Raw genomic sequence first — 19279 nt, 5'->3', positions numbered from 1 at the left:
TACTTTCGTATGTTGTCCAACTGTGATGCTTCCAGACCCGTGTAAATGAGAGGATTCCAGGAAAGCTTTCCTAGCTTAAGACCTCTCTATGTAGCCACCTCTGTCATACTTTCTGAGGCCTGCCGCCCTCATTTCTGCCTGAATCCTGCTTTCCTTACCCTGTGGTGCTGTGCTGGTCAGTGAGGATTGTGTACTCAGAGGGGCTTTGTCTTTCAGGAAGGAAGGTTTCCTGGGTTTGTGCACAGTCCCGAGGGGCTGAGGCAGACCTGAGTTTTCTGGCCTTATAGTCTTGCACTTAGCCTTGTGAATCTCCTTCCCAGTCTCCTTGGTTAGGTTCAGATCCCCTTGCTTAGGTTTTCACCCCAGGGGAGAAGCTTCTCTTCTGCGACGAGTACTCCTTATTGTCTCTCATAGCCTGTTCCCCTCTGACTTAGCTAAATTTATGTTACCAGTCCAAAGTAAATTATTTAGAAAATATGTAATTTTAGTTTTAACTATTACAACCTACAATAAATTGTTTCTTTAAAACTTGTTTGTGTTATATATCAGATGTTAGTCACTTTTATTCATGGTGTACGAAATGAGAGCTTTATACCCATAAAACTGTGGGAAGGGGATTCCTTTCAGCTCTTTTCATTCTTGGCATATATCAGCATCTGTTGTCTTGGTTTTGGCCTTCAGCTTGCATCCAAGAAGCCAAGGTTTCAAGGTGAAATGAAGATTTTTTCCTGATATCAAGAGCCAGGTGTATTATTTATAAACTTTCTATGTAGATTTTTCAGTTGCTAATAATAAACCAGAAAAAAAAGTAGTTTGATGTTTCAATAATTTGTAATATTACATTGTTTGTTACAAACTTCAGTTTTAAGATTATGTGTTTCCTAGACAAGTAATATTTCTATAGTGCATTGATATAAGCTAATCTGGATTTCAGTTTAAGAGAAGATTGTCTAGTTTATTTTTAGTTAAGCCTGTACAGGCAGAATTATTTGGGCACGGGAATGGGTGAGATTGAATAGTTATACATTTCTTTTTAATTTGAAGTGGATATTATATAAAGCTATATACCTGTGTGATTATTAATAACATGTGTTTCATGGATCAGTCCTTCTTCTTTAATTAACTTGGATAATTTTGAGTTGATTGGATTAAAATAAACTCAGAAAGCTGATAATCTGATGCTTAATGGTAGGTCTTAAGTTGCTATTGACTAGTAGTTTTTTCTGCCTATACACAGTGGAAGTGCACAACAAGCTCGTATTACTAACGTACCATGTTACACAGTCACCACCACTGGTACAGGGGTGGAAGATAACCACCTTGAGTCACCTGAAGCAGGAATGTGGCAAACATGAGTTTGTACATATATTGGGACCATCTGTAATGAGATCATGCTAGCCAGTGGTTATGTTAGCTCTAGGCATGCATACTTTTGAGATAATACCTTATGTGTGTATATGTGTGAATACAGAAAACATCGGAGCAGTGTGGGTCCGAGCAAACCTGTTTCCCAGCCCCGGCGGAACATCGTAGGCTGCAGGATTCAGCATGGGTGGAAAGAGGGGAATGGCCCTGTTACCCAGTGGAAAGGAACCGTTCTGGACCAGGTGCCTGTAAATCCTTCTTTGTATCTTATAAAATACGATGGATTTGACTGTGTTTATGGACTAGAACTTAATAAAGATGAAAGAGTTTCTGCGCTTGAAGTCCTCCCTGATAGAGTTGGTAAGTTCTTTTTATAATTTGTGCATTATATGCTTTAAAAATGATATTGAAATGGATGCTTTTTAAATTATTTTACATTATTAACTTCACTTTTATTGGAACACAAGCACCCCTCTTGATAAACATTATATTAAATCACCGAAAACCACAAAAATTGATCCAAAGCAGTTCAAGGAACTGTGTGAGAGATATAGAGATGTGTATTTTCCCCCCAAGAAGTTTGCCACTTAATAATTTATAATATGGTTATTTTTAACATTTTTGCTCACTGTTTTCTGGACTCTGATGGGTAAGGTTATCAGTAGCTCAAATATCCTGTGTGTTAATCTCATCAGATACAAAAGATAAGAGAATGCTGTGCATTTATTTTAGAATCTTTCTGTGAAAGTGTATCTTTGATTGTGTACAATGTAAATGATAATTGGACTTTGAGCCAAAATTTAGGCAACCAAAACGTGATCTTTATTATACACAGCGCTTGACTGAAGAACGTTTGTGGAAATGAATGGCTCTTTTTAAATGTCATACAATGTCAGTTTTGCCTTGCAAGTGTTCCTTAAGGCATAAGGTCTAAGGTAAATAATAAATTACTGATTTTATTAGTAGGGTGGGATACACCCAAAGTAATACTACTATTTTTGAAGCATTTATTTTGAAATATTTTCTTATTACAGTGGTGCTGCTCTTGTTTAAAATATTGGTTTGTAGTTTTAGAATTGTCTTTAAAAGTCAATACCATTAAATAACAAAGCTTCAGCATATCTAGGTAGGAATTTTGGGATCAAATTGTCACGGGAAGAAATTAGTTCAGTCTCCTCGCTTTGTTTTTCTTCAGGCTGTGCCATTGTGTCCCTGAGATATAATGAGTTTCCTTAGGAATTTAATTCTGCCTTAGTAGCAAGTTATTTTGTTAATCTTCTCTTTAGATATCAACTGCTAAATCTTTACTCATCTGTATAAATATGGTTCAGTTTTCAAAGAAATCTTTCGTTAAGTGTAAATATTTCTTACTACTCCTATAAGTGATATTAAATCTTTGTTATTTTCAACATTCTCATCTCTTCTTAAGTGTGACTGAACACCTGCTCTTCCTCTTGATGCACATCCTACGTTTCTTCCTTGATCATGGCATTAATCCATTTCCCACATAAGAAACTGTAACATATTAAGAATCTTAACAGCAGAATTTTAGTCTTTGCCCCTTCTGAGACGACAAGTAGCTCACTTGAAGGTTCCTGCGTATTGCTGCGTGACTTGTGGTTGTTGGTCCTTTTGTCATCGAAGGATAGAAACTATACAAGTATCTGGTGATGGGACTAAGGGTTACATGTTGTTCATAGTTTTGGATTATCTCAGTTTCCAACAATAGTGATTTTGTAAACAGTAAAGCAATATAAAAAGAAATCCAAGAGCTTTTATGTAAATCAGCGATGTATGTGCCTCATTCAGCTAATAGTTGCTATTAATTTTAGTATTTATCGTATTAGATTGGTGCAAAAGTAATTGCGGTTTTTGACATTGAAAGTAATGGCCAAAACAGCAGTTACTTTGGCATCAACCTACTTTAGTCTAAAAAATTACTTGCTCTTCACTTTCGTTTTACATAGGAAGCAATTGCTTCAGGCAGTACATTAGAGTATAATTAAAATTATGTTTTTCTTAAGCTAAAGTTGGAGAGAAAAGTCAGTCAGCCAGAATGCATGTGATGTCACAGAGCAGTGGTTCCCAAAGCAAGGTCTGGGGACCCTTGGGTTCTCTGAAGCCCATTCAGGAGATTTGCAAGGTCAGAAATATTTCATATTGTTAAGCTGTAATTCGTGCTTTTCACTCTCTTTTGTTTCTCAGTTACACAGTAGAGTTTCCCACTATCTATTTGGAACATTTGCATAACTTAGTGAACACAGTGTTTTCTTTATGAACAGTACATGGTACCAGATCATGCACTGGTGAAAGAGCTATTCTAAGTGCAAGACTAACTACTTTTTTTAATTGTAAAAAAACCCACATAGCATAAAATGTACTGTCCTAACCATTTTTCCTTTTTTTTTTTTTTTTTTTTGAGACGGAGTCTGGCTCTGTCGCCCAGGCTGGAGTGCAGTGGCCGGATCTCAGCTCACTGCAAGCTCCACCTCCCGGGTTTTTTACGCCATTCTCCTGCCTCAGCCTCCCGAGTAGCTGGGACTACAGGCGCCCACCACGTCGCCCGGCTAGTTTTTTGTATTTTTTAGTAGAGACGGGGTTTCAACGTGTTAGCCAGGATGGTCTCGATCTCCTGACCTCGTGATCCGCCCATCTCGGCCTCCCAAAGTGCTGGGATTACAGGCTTGAGCCACCGCGCCCGGCCCTGTCCTAACCATTTTTAAGTGTACAGTTCAGTAGTGTGTTAAGTACATTCACATTGTTGAAACAGATCTCCAGAACTTCTTCATCTTACAAATCTGAAGCTCTCTACCTATTAAACAAAACAGCATGCCGTTTCTCCCATTCCCAGCCCCTGGCAACCACTGTTCTACACTCTGTCTCTATGAATTTGACTACTCTAGATATCTCAGAGAAGTAGAATCACACAATATTTGTTTTGTGAATAACTTAATTCACTTAGCATAATGTCCTCAAAGTTCGTTCATGTTGTAATGTGTGACAGGATTTCCTTTCTTTTTAAGGCTGAAAAGAACATTGCATTGTATCTATATACCACAGTTTATCTGTTCACCCAGTAATGGACATTTGGATTGTTTCTGCCTCTTGGTAGAATGTAAAATTGTACCATGTAAAATTGTGACTAGCGCTGCTGTAAACATGGATATGCAGATATTTCTTTGAGATCCTGCTTTCAGTTTTTTTGGATATAGGCACAGGAGTGGGATTGCTGGATCATATGGTAATTATAATTTTAATTTTAATGTCGTAATTCTAATTTCTTAGGTAGAACTACCATACTGTTTTCCACAGCAGTTGTACTATTTTCCAGTCCTGCCTACAGTACACAAGGGTTTCAGTTCTCCATCCCTTAGTCAGCAGTTGCTATTTACTGTTTTTGTCATAGTGGTCATCCTGATGGGTGTGATATGATACCTCATTTTGTTTTGATTTCTGTTTCTCTGATGATTAGTGATGTTTAACATCTTTTTATGTGCTTGTTGGCCACTTGTAAATCATCTTTGGGGAAATACCTAGTCACGTCCTTTGACCATTTTTTAATTAGGTTATTTGATTTTTGTTGAGTTGTGGGAGTTCTTTATATGTTCTGGAGACATGAGTTTTAATGTAACAGTATGACAAATTTATTAATGGTTTCAGATTCTGCATTGTAACCTTTAAGGAGCTAACTGTTGACTTTTGTAGTTTCATATAAGAATATCTAGAATTACCTGAAAGACAATTAGAATACTCTTTTCAGTATCATATCTTTGAGAGGCTGGATTTTATATATGAACCGAAAGAGCAGATCATAACAGATTGAGTGCTAAAGCAGATATGAGAATCTGCTTGTTCTTTTTAAAACCTAGACATTAGGAGATTTGCAAAAATGTAAAAATTAAGCCACTTTTCTTACTATATTTTGATAGGAAATAGTTATTTTTAATTTAAAATACATTGATATATAGGTATTTTTAAATGTTTCTATGTTTTTTATTTTCCGAAGTAGTAAATATTGGTAGGCATTATCTATGTAAACAGATGCTTTTTTAGGAGTGTAGTAATTTCTATTTATGTTTTAATTATTTTTTTAGAGACAAGATCTCACTTTGTCACCCAGGCTGAAGTATAGTGGTGTGATCAGGGCTCACTGCTGTCTCAACACCTTGGGCTCAAGCAGTCCTCCTGCCTCAGTCTCCCAAGTTGCTGGGACTACAGGCGCGCACCACAGTAGCCTGCTAATTTTTAACTTTTTGTAGAGATGAAATCTCATTATGTTGCCCAGGCTGGTCTCAAACTCCTGGCCTCAAGCAGTCCTCCTACCTGGGACTCAAAGTGCTGGGATTATAGGTGTGAGCCACTGTGCCCAGCCAGTAATTTTTAAGAATGCAATGGAGTTCTGAGATCTAGTAGTCTGAGATCTACTGGCCCTGAGAAACTAGTGGGGGTTTTTTAGTATCGTACACGGGGGGAATTCTATGTAATTTTTTATTATTACTGCATACTTAAAGAAAACCAACCATGTATTAGTTTAGGGTATGCTGATAAAATTGAATAGTGATACATTTATCAAGAAAATCTAACTTTTTTGTTTCTTTTGATTTAACAGAAATAGAACTCTGTTGAATGAGGAAAATAGGAGTGCTAACTGGTTTTTTTTGTTGTTGTTAAGACAGGGCCTCACTTCGTAGCCCAGGCTGGAGTGCAGTGGCGCCACCTTGTCTCACTGCAGCCTCGACTCCCAGGTTTAGGTGATTCACCACCTGGGCCTCCTGAGTAGCTGGGACTACGGGCCTGCACCACCACACCTGGCTAATTTTTTGTAGTTTTGGTAGAGACGGGGTTTTGTCATGTTGGCCAGGCTTGCCTCAAACTTCTGGGCTCGAGTGATTCGCCCGCCTTGGACTCCCAAAGTGCTAGGATTACAGGCGTGAGCCACCGTACCTGTCGCTAATTGTTGTTGTTTTTTTTTTTTTTTTTAAGAAAATTGTTTTAATTTTGTATAAAGACAGTTACCTAAAATTGTGGACTGGAGAAATCTTAAGACCAATAGGATCCTAATAGTTTTTCCAGTGTTAAAACGATGAAGGTGATAATTTTCACCTCATTAGAAAAGTATCAAGGGCTAGGACTGTTAATCTATCATTTCAGAGACCTGAGCTCCTAACCACATGGGGCATCTGATTAAATCATACAAAATACTGACCTGCTATGATCTAGTTATGAAACAAGAAAGGGAAGGTCTCTGCTTTCATTGGGATATACAGGCAACTAACAAGTACACAAATGCATACAATGGGATAACTTTAGATCATGGTGAATGTTACTAAGAGGTAAAATTGGGTAATGTGACTGGAATTTGTGGGGCTACCTTGTTGGTGAGGAGAATCCCAACAGGAACCGGCCTTCTGAAGATGTGGGGAAGAGCTTATCAGGCAGAGGAGAGTGTGTCCTAATGGGAGAGGAAGAAGAGCCGAGTAGAGAAGGCATGAGCAGTGAGGAGGAAGATGGGAAAACTTGAGGGCAGAGGCGTGATGGCTTAGGGCTTGGGGGCCATGGTGAGCAGTTTGGTTGTTTTTCAAATTACGAAGGAAAGGCATGGGAACATTTTAAATCACACAATGTGGTATCAATGACACAGTGATTACTTTGGTTGCAGCGAAGAATAAGATTGTAGGAGCAAGAGAGTAAGAACCTATGCCTTAATAAAAAATGGAAATAAGACTGAAGGAAAACAAACACCAATTTCTTTTTAAAAAGAAAAACAAAAAAATCTCTGTGCCTTGAATAGGTTAATTTCTAAGTTTTAAATAAACGTTCTGTGGTTATGTAAGATGCTAATACAGGAGAAGCAAAGTGAACCATATACAGGAACTCTACTGTTTTTGCAATTCTTCTGTAAGTCTGAAATTATCTCAAAATTTAACTGTTAAGTAAACAGTAACAAAAATTATTTTATACCTTGAATGAACAGTTAAAACTTTTGATATGGGTACAGAACCAAAAGCAGATAAGTCCAGAAAAATTTTTTTAAAAATCATATTTTTTTCAGTTAACCAACTTGGGACAAAATACTTCTATTCCTGTTGAATCCATCTCTGAGCTGGGGCCCAGTAGTTTGTCTTTGGTTTTTGTACTTTTTAAAGCTTTCCCAGATTCTGATGCTTGCTAATACATTGTATGGACAAAATTTCAGGTAGCCTTCTTTTGTAGATTCAGTCTTCATAGTCGGTAATCAGTGAAACGCTTTGTCAACTTTTTTTTTTTTTTTTTTTTAAATCCCCAGCAACATCTCGAATCAGCGATGCACACTTGGCAGACACAATGATTGGCAAAGCAGTGGAACATATGTTTGAGACAGAGGATGGTTCTAAAGATGAGTGGAGGGGAATGGTCTTAGCACGTGCACCTGTCATGAACACATGGTTTTACATTACCTATGAGAAAGACCCTGTCTTGTACATGTACCAACTCTTAGATGATTACAAAGAAGGCGACCTTCGCATTATGCCTGATTCCAGTAAGTATATATTGGCAACTTTTATTTTTGGTAATTAGAAGGGATTTGGACTTTAGTGCAAGATATTTGATTGGCTCTTTTGCAGATACATTTTTATTTCTAGATATATGATGATTATTTTAGTCATGCACAAACACAGCCTTTGAGATTTTTCATCCGGTTGTCATGAATTTTAGATAAGAAAATATTTGATAATCAGTTCTGCTTGACTTCTATAATAAGATACAAGTTTTTTTTATAATTAACACTACTACATATTACTTATTGCTTTTGTTTAAAAGCATGATGGAATAGGGACCAGTAAAATACGTCCCTGTGTACCCCTGCTCAGCTTTAACGGTTATTGTCTCATTGCTTGTCTAGTTTTATCTATTAATCCCCCCAATGCAATTATTTTAAAGCTAACCCCAAGACGTTGATTATTTCATCTATAAATACTTGAACTTCAGAACAGCAATCTTCAGCCTTTTTGTCACCAGGAACCAGTTTCGTGGAAGACAGTTTTCCATGGGTTGGGAGTGTTGGGTGTGGAGATGGTGGTTTTGGAGGCGTTAGATTTCCCATAAGGAACACGCAACCTAGATTCTTGACATGTGTAGTTCACAGTAAGGTTTATGCTCCTAGGAGAATCTGATGCCCCTGCTGATCTGCCAGGAGGCAGAGCTCAGGTGGCAGTGCTCTCTTTGCCACTGCTCACCATCTGCTCTGCAGCGTGGCCCAGGTGTCCGGGACTCCTGATTTAGAGAACATGGATTTCAGAAAACAGTTAATTGGGAGAACTTTTCAGTAGCAATTGGAGTACAGAGTCAGTGTTTAGACAGATGATTAGCTATTTCCACAACTAGTCTGTTCGCACAGGTAAGGTGGAAGAGGATGTGACCTGGGCTAATTTCGTTAGGCCTAGAAAAGCTTTATTGTGTTATTTATTTATTTATTTATTTATTTATTTGGAGACACGAGTCTTGCCCTGTTGCTCAGGCTGGAGTGCAATGGTGTGGTCTTGTCTCACTGCAGCCTCTGCCATCCGGGCTCAAGCAAGTCTCCTGCCCCAGCCTCCTAAGTGGCTGGGACTACAGGCATCCACCACCACCCCTGGCTAATTTTTGTTTGTTTGTTTGTTTTGTTTTGTTTTGTATTTTAGTAGAGATGGGTTTCACCATGTTGGCCAGGGTGGTCTGAAACTCCTGAGCTCAGGCAGTCTGCCAGCCTTGGTCTCCCAAAGTGTTAGGATTACAGGTGTGAGCCATTACGGCTGTGTTAGTCCATATAGTTAGTCCATTTAAAATGTGCAATTCTGTACTTTTTAATATATGCACAGATATGTACAGTCCTCACCACTGTCGATTTTAGAACATTTTCATCACCTCAAAAGAAAGCCTTGTATCTATTAGCTGTCAGTCCTTTATTCCTCCAACCCCCTAGCCTTAAGCAACCAGTAATGTTTGATGTGTCAATTTCCCTGTTGTGGACTTTCCTGTGAATGGACTATATGGTGTGAGGTCCTTTGTACTAGCTTCTTTCCCTTAGCATGTTTTGAGATTTCATTCACACTGTAGCATATATCAGTACTTCATTCCTTTTAATGGCCAAATACAATTGCATTGTATGGATATATACTACATTTTGATTAGCCATTCATCCAGTAAAGGACATCTGAGTTGTTTCCCCACCTCTTGGTTTTTATGAATAATGCTGCTGTAAACATTTGTGTGCAAGTTTCTCTATGGACATGTTTTATTTCCTTTGGGTATATACCTAGGAATGGAATCGCTGGGTCATAATGGTAACTTTATGTTTAATCGTTTGGGGGAACTGCAAGGCTAATTTTGAAAACAAAAAGACCATTTTACATTTCCAACAGTAGTGTTATGAGAGTTCTGATTTCTCCACATTCTCACCAACTCTTACTGTTACCTGACTTTGATTCTTGCCATGCTAGTGGATGTGAAGTGGTATCTCATTGTGGCTTTGATTTGCATTTCTTTGATGAGTAATGATGTTAAGCATCTTTCATATGCTTATTGGCCCTTTAAACAAAAAAAAAAAAATTTTTTTTTTTTTTTGAGATGGAGTCTTGCTTTGTTGCCCAAGCTGGAGTGCATTGGCATGATCTCAGCTTACTGGCAGCCTCCGCCTCCTGGGTTCAAGCCATTCTCCTGCCTCAGCCTCCCGAGTAGCTGGGACTATAGGTGCGTGGCACGATGCCCAGATAATTTTTGTATTTTCAGTAGAGGGGGTTTCACCATATTGGCCAGGCTCCTCTCGAACTCCTGACCTCAAAGGATCCACCCACCTGGCTTCCCAAAGGGCCGGAATTACAGATGTGAGCCACCATGCCCGGCCTGTTGGCCCTTTTTATATCATCTGTGGTGAAATGTCTATTCATATCCCCTGCCCATTTTTAAATTGAATTATCTGTCTTTCATTATTGCTTTGTGACGATTTTTAAAATATAAGACCTTTATCAGATACATGTTGCAAATATTTTCTCCCATTCCATGGGCTGTTTTTACTTTCTTGATGATGATCTTTGCACAGAAGTTTTAAACTTTGAAGTCCAAGTTACATTTTCTCTTGCTGAGTATGCTTTTTGTGTCCTAAGAAAGATTTACCCTTGTTTTCTTCTAGGAGTTTTTATAGTTTTAGCTCTTACTTACAGGTCTTTGATGCATTTTCAAGTTAATTTTTGTTTGTGGTTCAAGGTAAGGGTCCAACCTCTTTTTTTTTTTTGCTTGTGACTGCCTATCTAGTTGTCCAAGCACGATTTTTTGCGAAGACTATTCTTTCCCCCATTGAATGGTTTTGGCATCCTTGTTGCGCAGTGGCTCACGCCTGTAATCCCAGCACTTTGGGAGGCCAGGCGGGTGGATCACGAGGTCAGGAGTTCGAGACCAGCCTGGGCAACACGGGGAAACCCCATCTCTACTAAAAATCAGCCAGGCATGGTGGCAGGCACCTGTAATCCCAGCTACTTGGGAGGCTGAAGCAGGAGAATCGCTTGAACCTGGGAAGTGGAGGTTGCAGTGAGCCAAGACCGCACCATTGCACTACAGCCTGGGTGACAGAGCGAGACTCCGTCTCAAAAAAATAAAAAATAAAAAAAATCAGTTGACAAAGTTTGAGTCCTGCTTTTTTTTTTTTTTTTTTTTGAGACAGTTGCACTCTGTTGCTCAGGCTGGAGTACAGTGGCACGATCTCGGCTCATTGCAACCTCCGCCTCCCAAGGAACTGGAATTACAGACATGTGCCACCACATTCGGCGAACTTTAATATTTTCTGTAGAGATGGGGTTTTGCCATGTTGGCCAGGCTGGTCTCGAACTCGGAGTGAAGTGATCTGCCTGCCTCAGTCTCCCAAAGTGCTGGGATTACAGGTGTAAGCCACTGCACCCGGCCCCTGCTTTCTTTTTCAGGATTGTTTTGGCTATTCTGGGTCCCTTGCAGTTTTATACGAATTTTAGAATCAACTTGTCAGAACAAAGAAGTCCCCTGGGATTCTGATAGGGACTGTGTTGAATCTGTGGATCAGTTTGAAGAGTATTGCCCTCTTAACAGTGTTAACAAGACTTTACAAGTCTTCTAATCCATGAGCATGGGGTGTTTTTTCATTGATTGGTGGATTGATTTCAACAATATTTTGAAAATATTGCATTTCTTTTTCCTTTCCTTTCACTTTCGCTTTCCCCTTTTTTCCGTTTATCTGAGACAGAGTCGTCTTGTTGGCCAGGCTGGAGTGCAGTGGCTTGATCTCACTTACTGCCTCCTCTGCCTCTCAGGTTCTAGCGATTCTCCTCCCTCTGCCTCCCGGGTAGATGGGATTACAGGCATACGCCACCTCGCCTAGCTCATTTTTGTATTTTTAGTAGAGACGAGGTTTCACCATGTTGACCAGGCTGGTCTTGAACTCCTGAGGACCTCAGGTGATCCACCCACCTTGGCCTCCCAAAGTGCTCGGATTACAGGTTGAGCCACCGTGCCTGGCCACTTTTTATTTATTTATTTATTTTGAGATGGAGTCTTGTTCTGTCGCCAGGCTGGTGAGCAGTGGCACAATCTTGGCTTACTGCAACCTCTGACTCCCAGGTTGAAGCAGTTCTCCTGCCTTAGCCTCCCAAGTAGCTGGGATTACAGGCATGCGCCACCATACCCATCTAATTTTTGTAGTTTATTATAATAGAGATGGGGTTTCACCATATTGGCCAGCATGGTCTCAATCTCCTGACCTCGTGATCCTCCTGCCTCGGCCTCGCAAAATGCTGGGATTACAGGTGTGAGCCACTGCGCCCGGCCCCACATTTCTTTTATTAAATTTACTTCGAAGGATTTTATCCTTTTTGATGCTATTATACATATGAATTGAATTGTTTTCTTAATTTCGCTTTTGGTTAAGTTTGTTCCTTTAAAAACTACTCAGTGGCCTTTCTTCAAACACATGAATCTCTGACCTTGGACAGATGTAACTGATAGGCCCTCTCCATACATTAGCCATGTGTCAGTCATTTCTATTTCTTTTTTTTTTTAAAAATTCTTCCTATGAAGAAGTTAGTTAATGTACTAATTTGCTCATCTGGCCTTGAATTTTTACTTCTTTGATATATATTTTTAAAATTTTGGGTCTGGGCATTGTGGCTCATGCCTGTAATCCCAGCACTTTGGGAGGCCGAGGCGGGCAGATCACTTGAGGTCAGGAGTTCGAGGCCAGCCTGGTCAATATGGTGAAACCTGGTCTCTACTAAAAATAAAAAAATTAGCCGAGTGTGGTGGCGGGCGCTTGTAGTCCCAGCTACTCGGGAGGTTGAGGCAGAAGAATCGCTTGAACCTGGGAGGCAGAGGTTGCAGTGAGTCAAGATCATACTGCTTCACTCCAGCCTGGGCAGCAAGAGCAAGACTCTGTCTCAAAAAGAAAAAAAAATTGTGTACATTTGTTATAAAGGGGTAATTCAAATTATATACTCAGGAATTTGTCATGAGAACATTTCTTTAAAAAGCATTTCTCCATCCTTTATGAGGTAACTTGAACACTTTTTATGGATAGAGTAAGTACTGTTAACCTAATCATAGGAAATGCAAGGGTGTCTGCAATTCTCCATCACTTTTCCTAACCATTTTTTGATCTTCCCTCTCCGTTAATTCTCCAAAGTTACATTTGTGTGTGTGTGCGTGCATGTACACGCTGTGGAAGTGTATTTACCTTTAGAAACAGTGGTGGTGCTCTGATCTAATGAGTTCTGAAAGGGTCCTGTTCGAGTACCAGCTCTGATGCTAAAACAGGCCTCTACATGACTCCCTTGATTAGCTCAGTTACTATAAAATTTATGTGCGATCATGTATTTGTAATTCCTTTGTAAACATGAAAGTGCCATAAAAATATGACAGTATGATGATACTGCTTAAGGGAAGATAATTTTTAAAGAGTTCAGCTTATATTTCTTTATTCTTTTAAAAGAACTGATTATGCTCAGATGTTTTATTTTTATTGCTTGTGACTCTTAGTACCAGAGATCACAGTAGCAGTTTTTGGATTGTCATTCAGTGAGAGAATTTATTGTAACCAAAGAGGCAGACTACTGTTAATACATGTACGTTATATGGTCCACACCAGGATACCTGTGAGAGTAAAATGGCATTGCTACCAATTGTGCCAGGATAACATGGACTGTCGTATGTAGCTGGAACCTCTGGTTTCCCTACCTGAAGGCCACCTGCTACTGTGAGGAAAAGAGCTTTGAGTTTTTCAGTACCCATGCAGTTTCTTAAAATAGAATTGTAACTGCCTAGCAAGCCCCCTTTCTTTTTTTCTTTTACTTTGTTTTTTGTTGGTGGTGGTGATGGTTTGCTGTTGCTGTGTGTTTTCTTAGAGGCCAGAAGCAGTACATTAATCTTGGGGACCTTTTAGGCAGTACAGATCCCTGGGCCATCCTCAGAGATTCCCCTGTACTTGTCCTGGGCTGAAGTTCATTCAGTACCAATTTTTAAAGCATGGAAAACTTAAATTTTGGAACTGAGTTAGAAGGATGATGTGAAATGCAGTGAAGTTGAGGGGGAAGAGGCTTTAAGGATTCAGAGTAAACCAGTGGTACTTAGGCATTTTAAATATGCGCCATATTCTCAGTAATCCCTGTAGGAATTGTCTGCTTTCAAATTATATTTCAAAGCCACTCAAACTTATTTTCATTTAATTACAGCTACAGATTAAATATGGACCAAATGAATTTTTGGTTATGATTTTTAAAATTGTTCATATATCTAGATGGGGGTCGGCAAACTATGATAAAAGGTTTTATTGGAACACAGCCACATCTGTTTACATGCATATCATCAGTGGCTGCTTTCGTGCTGCAGTGGCAGAGTTCAGCAGTTGGGACAGAGACCATATGCCTGTAAGCCTGAAATATTTACTGCCTTGTCTTTTACGAAAATGTTTGCTGACTCCTGGTCTAGATAATCATGACTTCAGGGTATTTAAATTTTTTTTCTTTTTTTTTTTTTTTAGTTATGAAAATAAGTATGTGAGTTGATTTATATCTAAAAATTGATTTAGAAATTTTCTCTCTCTTTTTTTTTTTTTTAAATATAGATGATTCACCTCCAGCAGAAAGGGAACCAGGAGAAGTTGTGGACAGCCTGGTAGGCAAACAAGTGGAATATGCCAAAGAAGATGGCTCCAAAAGGACTGGCATGGTCATTCATCAAGTAGAAGCCAAGCCCTCCGTCTATTTCATCAAGTTTGATGATGATTTCCATATTTATGTCTACGATTTGGTGAAAACATCCTAGATGTCATCACAAACTCTGCCAAATTTGTGGAACTATGAAATGTATTATTTGTAGACATAAAGACTTGATTGCTTTCCAGTTTAATGAAAGCTTAAATGTCCCTGCGAACCCACAATCTCTGCCAGCAGAACTGGTTTTGTTCTGAATAGTACAGATTGATGTGAACACAAAGCATTTTGTGTAAGGAGAACCCCTTTCTTTTAAAAGAAGTCTGTCTATTTGGAGGGGAGTTACAGGCAAGTTTGGTAAAAGTTAAGCTAGTATCATAGTCATTTAAAATTGTAATAGATCTTAACCATTTTCCCCCTCACCTTAACCCTCTTATTCTGCCGCCACAATGCAAGCATAGTTTGATGTTTTCGTTATTGCCTTTTTTGAGATATATGTATCTGTATCTACCTATATCTATATGTGTGTATACATATATAATATATACACACAGATACATGTGTACACACACACACACACACACACCCCACACACACACCCCACAGTCCCCACACACCCCACTGGCAGTCTTTTCTTTGTGGATTATTAGTATGGGGGTGACATAATTTTCTTGAGTTTAACAGGAGTGCTTTACCCAAGTCAGTCATGGTTATGATATTACTGCTCTTTATTTCAAATTAAACTTTGGGCACAGGAAGCATATGGGAACATTTCAGCTTGTTTCAAAAAATCAGAAGTTCAGAGCACCTTTTCAATCTGGAGCCCTTAAACCATAAGTCCAAATATGAATTACTTGTGAACAGTTAATGACTCATTAGAATTTTACAATCTGGTGAAAAATCTGGGTAAAAGGCTACCTTTAAGTCTAAGCTTTGAATTTTTTTTGTTGTTGTTGTTACATTTTAATCATAAATTCTTTTTAGCAAAGCCCAGGTCCTTGTTCCACACAGTGTAATGTAGGTGTATTTTGGACAGCACATGTGGTACATTGTGTACAAATCGGTAATCTGGATTTCAGTACATGAATTTAAAAGGCAACAATACATCACTGGTTTGCGTGTTTTTGGTAAGTTTCTGGAAGAATACTATGCTTTTATATTGGAAGTGTAAGTTTTGAGTGGCATTGTTGCCTTCTAACAAGCTCTCTGGGACTTTTAAATTTTTATTACTATTATTGCTAATGTATAATTATGGTCAGAAACTTTCAACCCACCCCTTTCCCCTACCCCCTGGCTTTTCCTCACAAAGAATGTCTAGACAAATAGCAGCTTAGTCTCCTGACACCTTGTGGGGTGCATGTTCCTGCTCCAGGTGTGCTGTTAATGTGGATTCATTCCATTCAGTGGCCCCTTGGGGTTTGCATGTCAGTGATGCGTTACCATAGAAGAAAGCCAGCCGTTTGTGTTCGCTTGGTGGGTGTAAGTAATAGCAGCCCTTAGCCACGGAGTCTTTATGTGGTTTATTCCTGCAAGGTTGTTTTAAACTGAAATAGAACTGCTAGTGTGATTGGTTGATCAGCAGAACAGCTGCTCTCACTTTGTTTTGGAGGAACCCTGGTGGTTTGACAACCAGGAGAAAGGCCATATGTGAAACCAGTCTCTTGTGGAGATTGGAAATCCTCCCTGATATTTGGGCAGAGCCTAAACGTGCATGCTTATCACTCAAACACCAAAAGTTTGAATCAGAGGTCCGAGTGACCTCTTTTGTGGCTGTTCTTGATGGTTTCCAGGCCTCGTTATGCATGGTTTGCTTGATGCCCATTTTTTGTGCCTTGTGCTGTTGGATGGTAACGACCACTCACCATGTAAACACAGTACCTCAGTTTTCTGTCCACAGCTGCAGTCGCTCTGTCCCTGGTGCTTCACTGTGGGCAGCCAGGGACAAGCTTCTGAAAGCAGTGTGATACCCAAGTCATAGGTGCTTCTCGTGTGTGAACAGGTGTTATTCTGCAGATCTGCTATGTGTTTTCCTGTTGACTCTTTAAGAGTCCCTGCATGTAAATCTCGAAGCTGAGCCTGGCTCCCAGAGGCCAGACTGACATTACAGCGCAGGAGTTTGCAAGTGTGTCCAGCATGCACGGACTGTGCAGAACTTGGCTCGGTCACTTTGGGTGGAAAAATAAAGTTCATTTTGAAGTATCTTGAGGGTTGGGTCAATTGAGACATTTCTAGCATTACTTAATGACTTGCATTGTGGTTTTTCTGCAAGCAACTTTAATGACTTTTTTTATACCACATGGTCTCCCAGTTTCTAGATGAATGCAACATGATGATGGTGATGATGACGATGAGTTTAATCATTGTTCCATTTATTGCCTTTAGGGCTGAGGGAAAGGGAAGATTTTTTTTTTCTCTCCCCATTTTCCCCCGTTCTGTCTTTCTTTTGGTGGCTTACACCACACTTAATGACGCTATGACTAATTCTGCTCCCAAGCCCTTGTATCTTGGGCTTCGTTTTAGGCTCACGTGTCAGATCTGCATGCATTGCTTGCATTTTTCTGGTATCTGAATGTTGGTTCCTTGTTCCAGGAATTCAACATTAATTTCCAAAAGTATCATGGGACTTGTGACAACACAAGACATGAATCTATGTATAAAATTTATCGGCCTTTCTCATTTACCTGCTCTAGTATTATTGTATTGTGTGTGCGTGCGTGTGTGATGTCAGGCTGCCACGTAAAACTTCAGAGAAAAATCTTAAAAGCAGACCATCCTTTTTTGCATGCTCTATTCTAAGTAGAATGTTCAATGTAACTGACTAAAATTGCATGTTAAAGATATTTAGGTTTTTTTGTTTTCTTTATTTTTATTTGTTTTCAGTTTCCTGTATATTTGCTTACTGTGCCGTTTTAGTGGTTTTAGGATAAAAATGCACTGGTGAAGCAAATGTAGTGCCAACAGAAGGTGATTTTCCAGTTGTAAATGTCATGCAGCATTTGAAGGGACTGTGTTTTCTTAAAAAAAAATCACAGTTACTTCTAAATCAGATTTCGTTTCTTTTATCGTTTTATGTGCCAAACCACGAAGTGCATTGGGCTTGAATCTCTGAACACTGTAGACCCATTAGAAGACTGTTCCGATTGTCACAAATTGTAGTGCCTGAAAACACTCTTAAGCTGATTGTCTTAAAAAAATGAAAGTTCTCCAAAGACAAAACAGGAACAATTATTATAACAAAATAATTATGGTTGAAATGTCTGTGGTTCCTTGGAAATGCTGCGCTCTTTGTGTTTTCCATCATTAGTGCAGTTGGAATGAATGTGTACAGGTCAGAGGTCTTCGTGTTCACATTTTAAAATTAGGTAAATGACCTCATCTTTCAAGCTTGAATTCATTTTTAATTTTAATTTTATTTTATACAATGTGTAGACAGTTCCCTGTTCTCTGCATTTAGAAGTATACACAATATAAATCTGTTAATTCTGTAAGTAATTTTTATAATTATGATGTAACTCTATCTTATCCTTAAAACATTTAAAATAAACCCTTTATGTGCAACTCCTGACTGTAAAGTTTGTGCTCATGAGCAAATTGTGATGTGTTAAACTTGATTCTGAGAAGTTTTTGGGCCAAGTAACCTTTTCACCACATGTAAATGTCAGATATGCATAGAAACGGAAAGAAATAGAATTTTTATTTGATTGATAATATTCAATAATACCTGAAAGAAGAGGAGGCAATCATCGATACCACACATATATTAAATATTGAAGTTTGCAGTTTGACATTGATAAAATTCAACTTTACAAGATCTTAAACTTAAAAAAAATTATTTTAAATAGAATTAAATAATGTGTATTTTATACTTTCATATCTATTCTTGCTTTGAATATTATAATGCTTTTACTTATATTTAAATAATAATGGGATTCTATAGTGAAAAATCACTATTTCTCAATGCTAAGATATAAAAAAATGAAAGTAATACAGGCTCGTGCAAAAGTAATAGCAGTTTTACCATTGCTTGTATGGCAAAAAATGCAGTTACTTTTGCACCATCCTAATATTAACACCTATGTATGTTTTATCTTTCTTGATTATTTTAATCAATGAGGTAAAAAGTGGAATTTATGGCATGTTTTAATTAGTGTTTTTTTAAAAAAATGTTTCCCAATTCATTTTGGCCAAAGGATCTCGTGCGGAAGTCCAGAATATTGACCTGCTTTTGGGAGAATGGTTGATACTTGGTGAGGGATGAGTGCAAACTGGGGCTTCGGGACACCGGGCTTCTAGGTTTGTGTCAGTGCAGTGTCTATGCCCCAAGACCGTGGAGGTTACTGAGGTGGACTGAAGACAGGGTCTACTCCGGCTTTGGTGGAAGAAGTCTGTAGTTTAGGGAGGAAATGAGCCATTGGGAAGCACAGGTGCCCGTCTTGAGTCTGGATTTTCTGACCTTCCTTGCTGAAGGTAGATTATTCATTGTCTGTCTGTGGTATCTATCGCGGGTACAGCTCTGTAAATATCGCTCCAAAAACATAACAGAGTTTAGTCTGAAGTTTGAAAGTTGATGACTAGTATTTGTAAACGAATGAATCAACTCCCCTATTTAAAGCAGTCATCACTCTGTTGGAGAATTTTTGTTTCTTGGTACAGTTAAACTCTGTGATGACAAAAGCATTTGATACTAATAAAGCATTCATAAATGCTTAATAAGTACCTTGCCAAGCACT

At 38.8% G+C, this 19279-nt stretch overlaps 1 protein-coding gene across 1 annotated transcript in view; it reads left to right on the top strand.

Moving 5' to 3' along the window:
- SPIN1 (spindlin 1) overlaps window positions 1-18107 on the top strand; it is an 82611-nt gene extending 64504 nt beyond the window's left edge. The window contains exons 5-7 of the mRNA XM_011975191.1: window positions 1472-1725; window positions 7652-7885; window positions 14462-18107. Coding sequence (XP_011830581.1) covers window positions 1472-1725; window positions 7652-7885; window positions 14462-14661 — 688 coding nt within the window. The 3' untranslated portion in view covers window positions 14662-18107. The remainder of the gene's footprint in view (window positions 1-1471; window positions 1726-7651; window positions 7886-14461) is intronic.
- The last annotated feature ends 1172 nt before the right edge of the window (window positions 18108-19279 follow it).

Source organism: Mandrillus leucophaeus, unplaced genomic scaffold (genome assembly GCF_000951045.1).
Source record: "Mandrillus leucophaeus isolate KB7577 unplaced genomic scaffold, Mleu.le_1.0 Scaffold152, whole genome shotgun sequence".
In the NCBI taxonomy this organism is placed as follows: Eukaryota; Metazoa; Chordata; class Mammalia; order Primates; family Cercopithecidae; genus Mandrillus; species Mandrillus leucophaeus.
The sequence above is the reverse complement of the archived record's forward strand: the minus strand, read 5'-3'. Positions and strand labels throughout refer to the sequence as shown.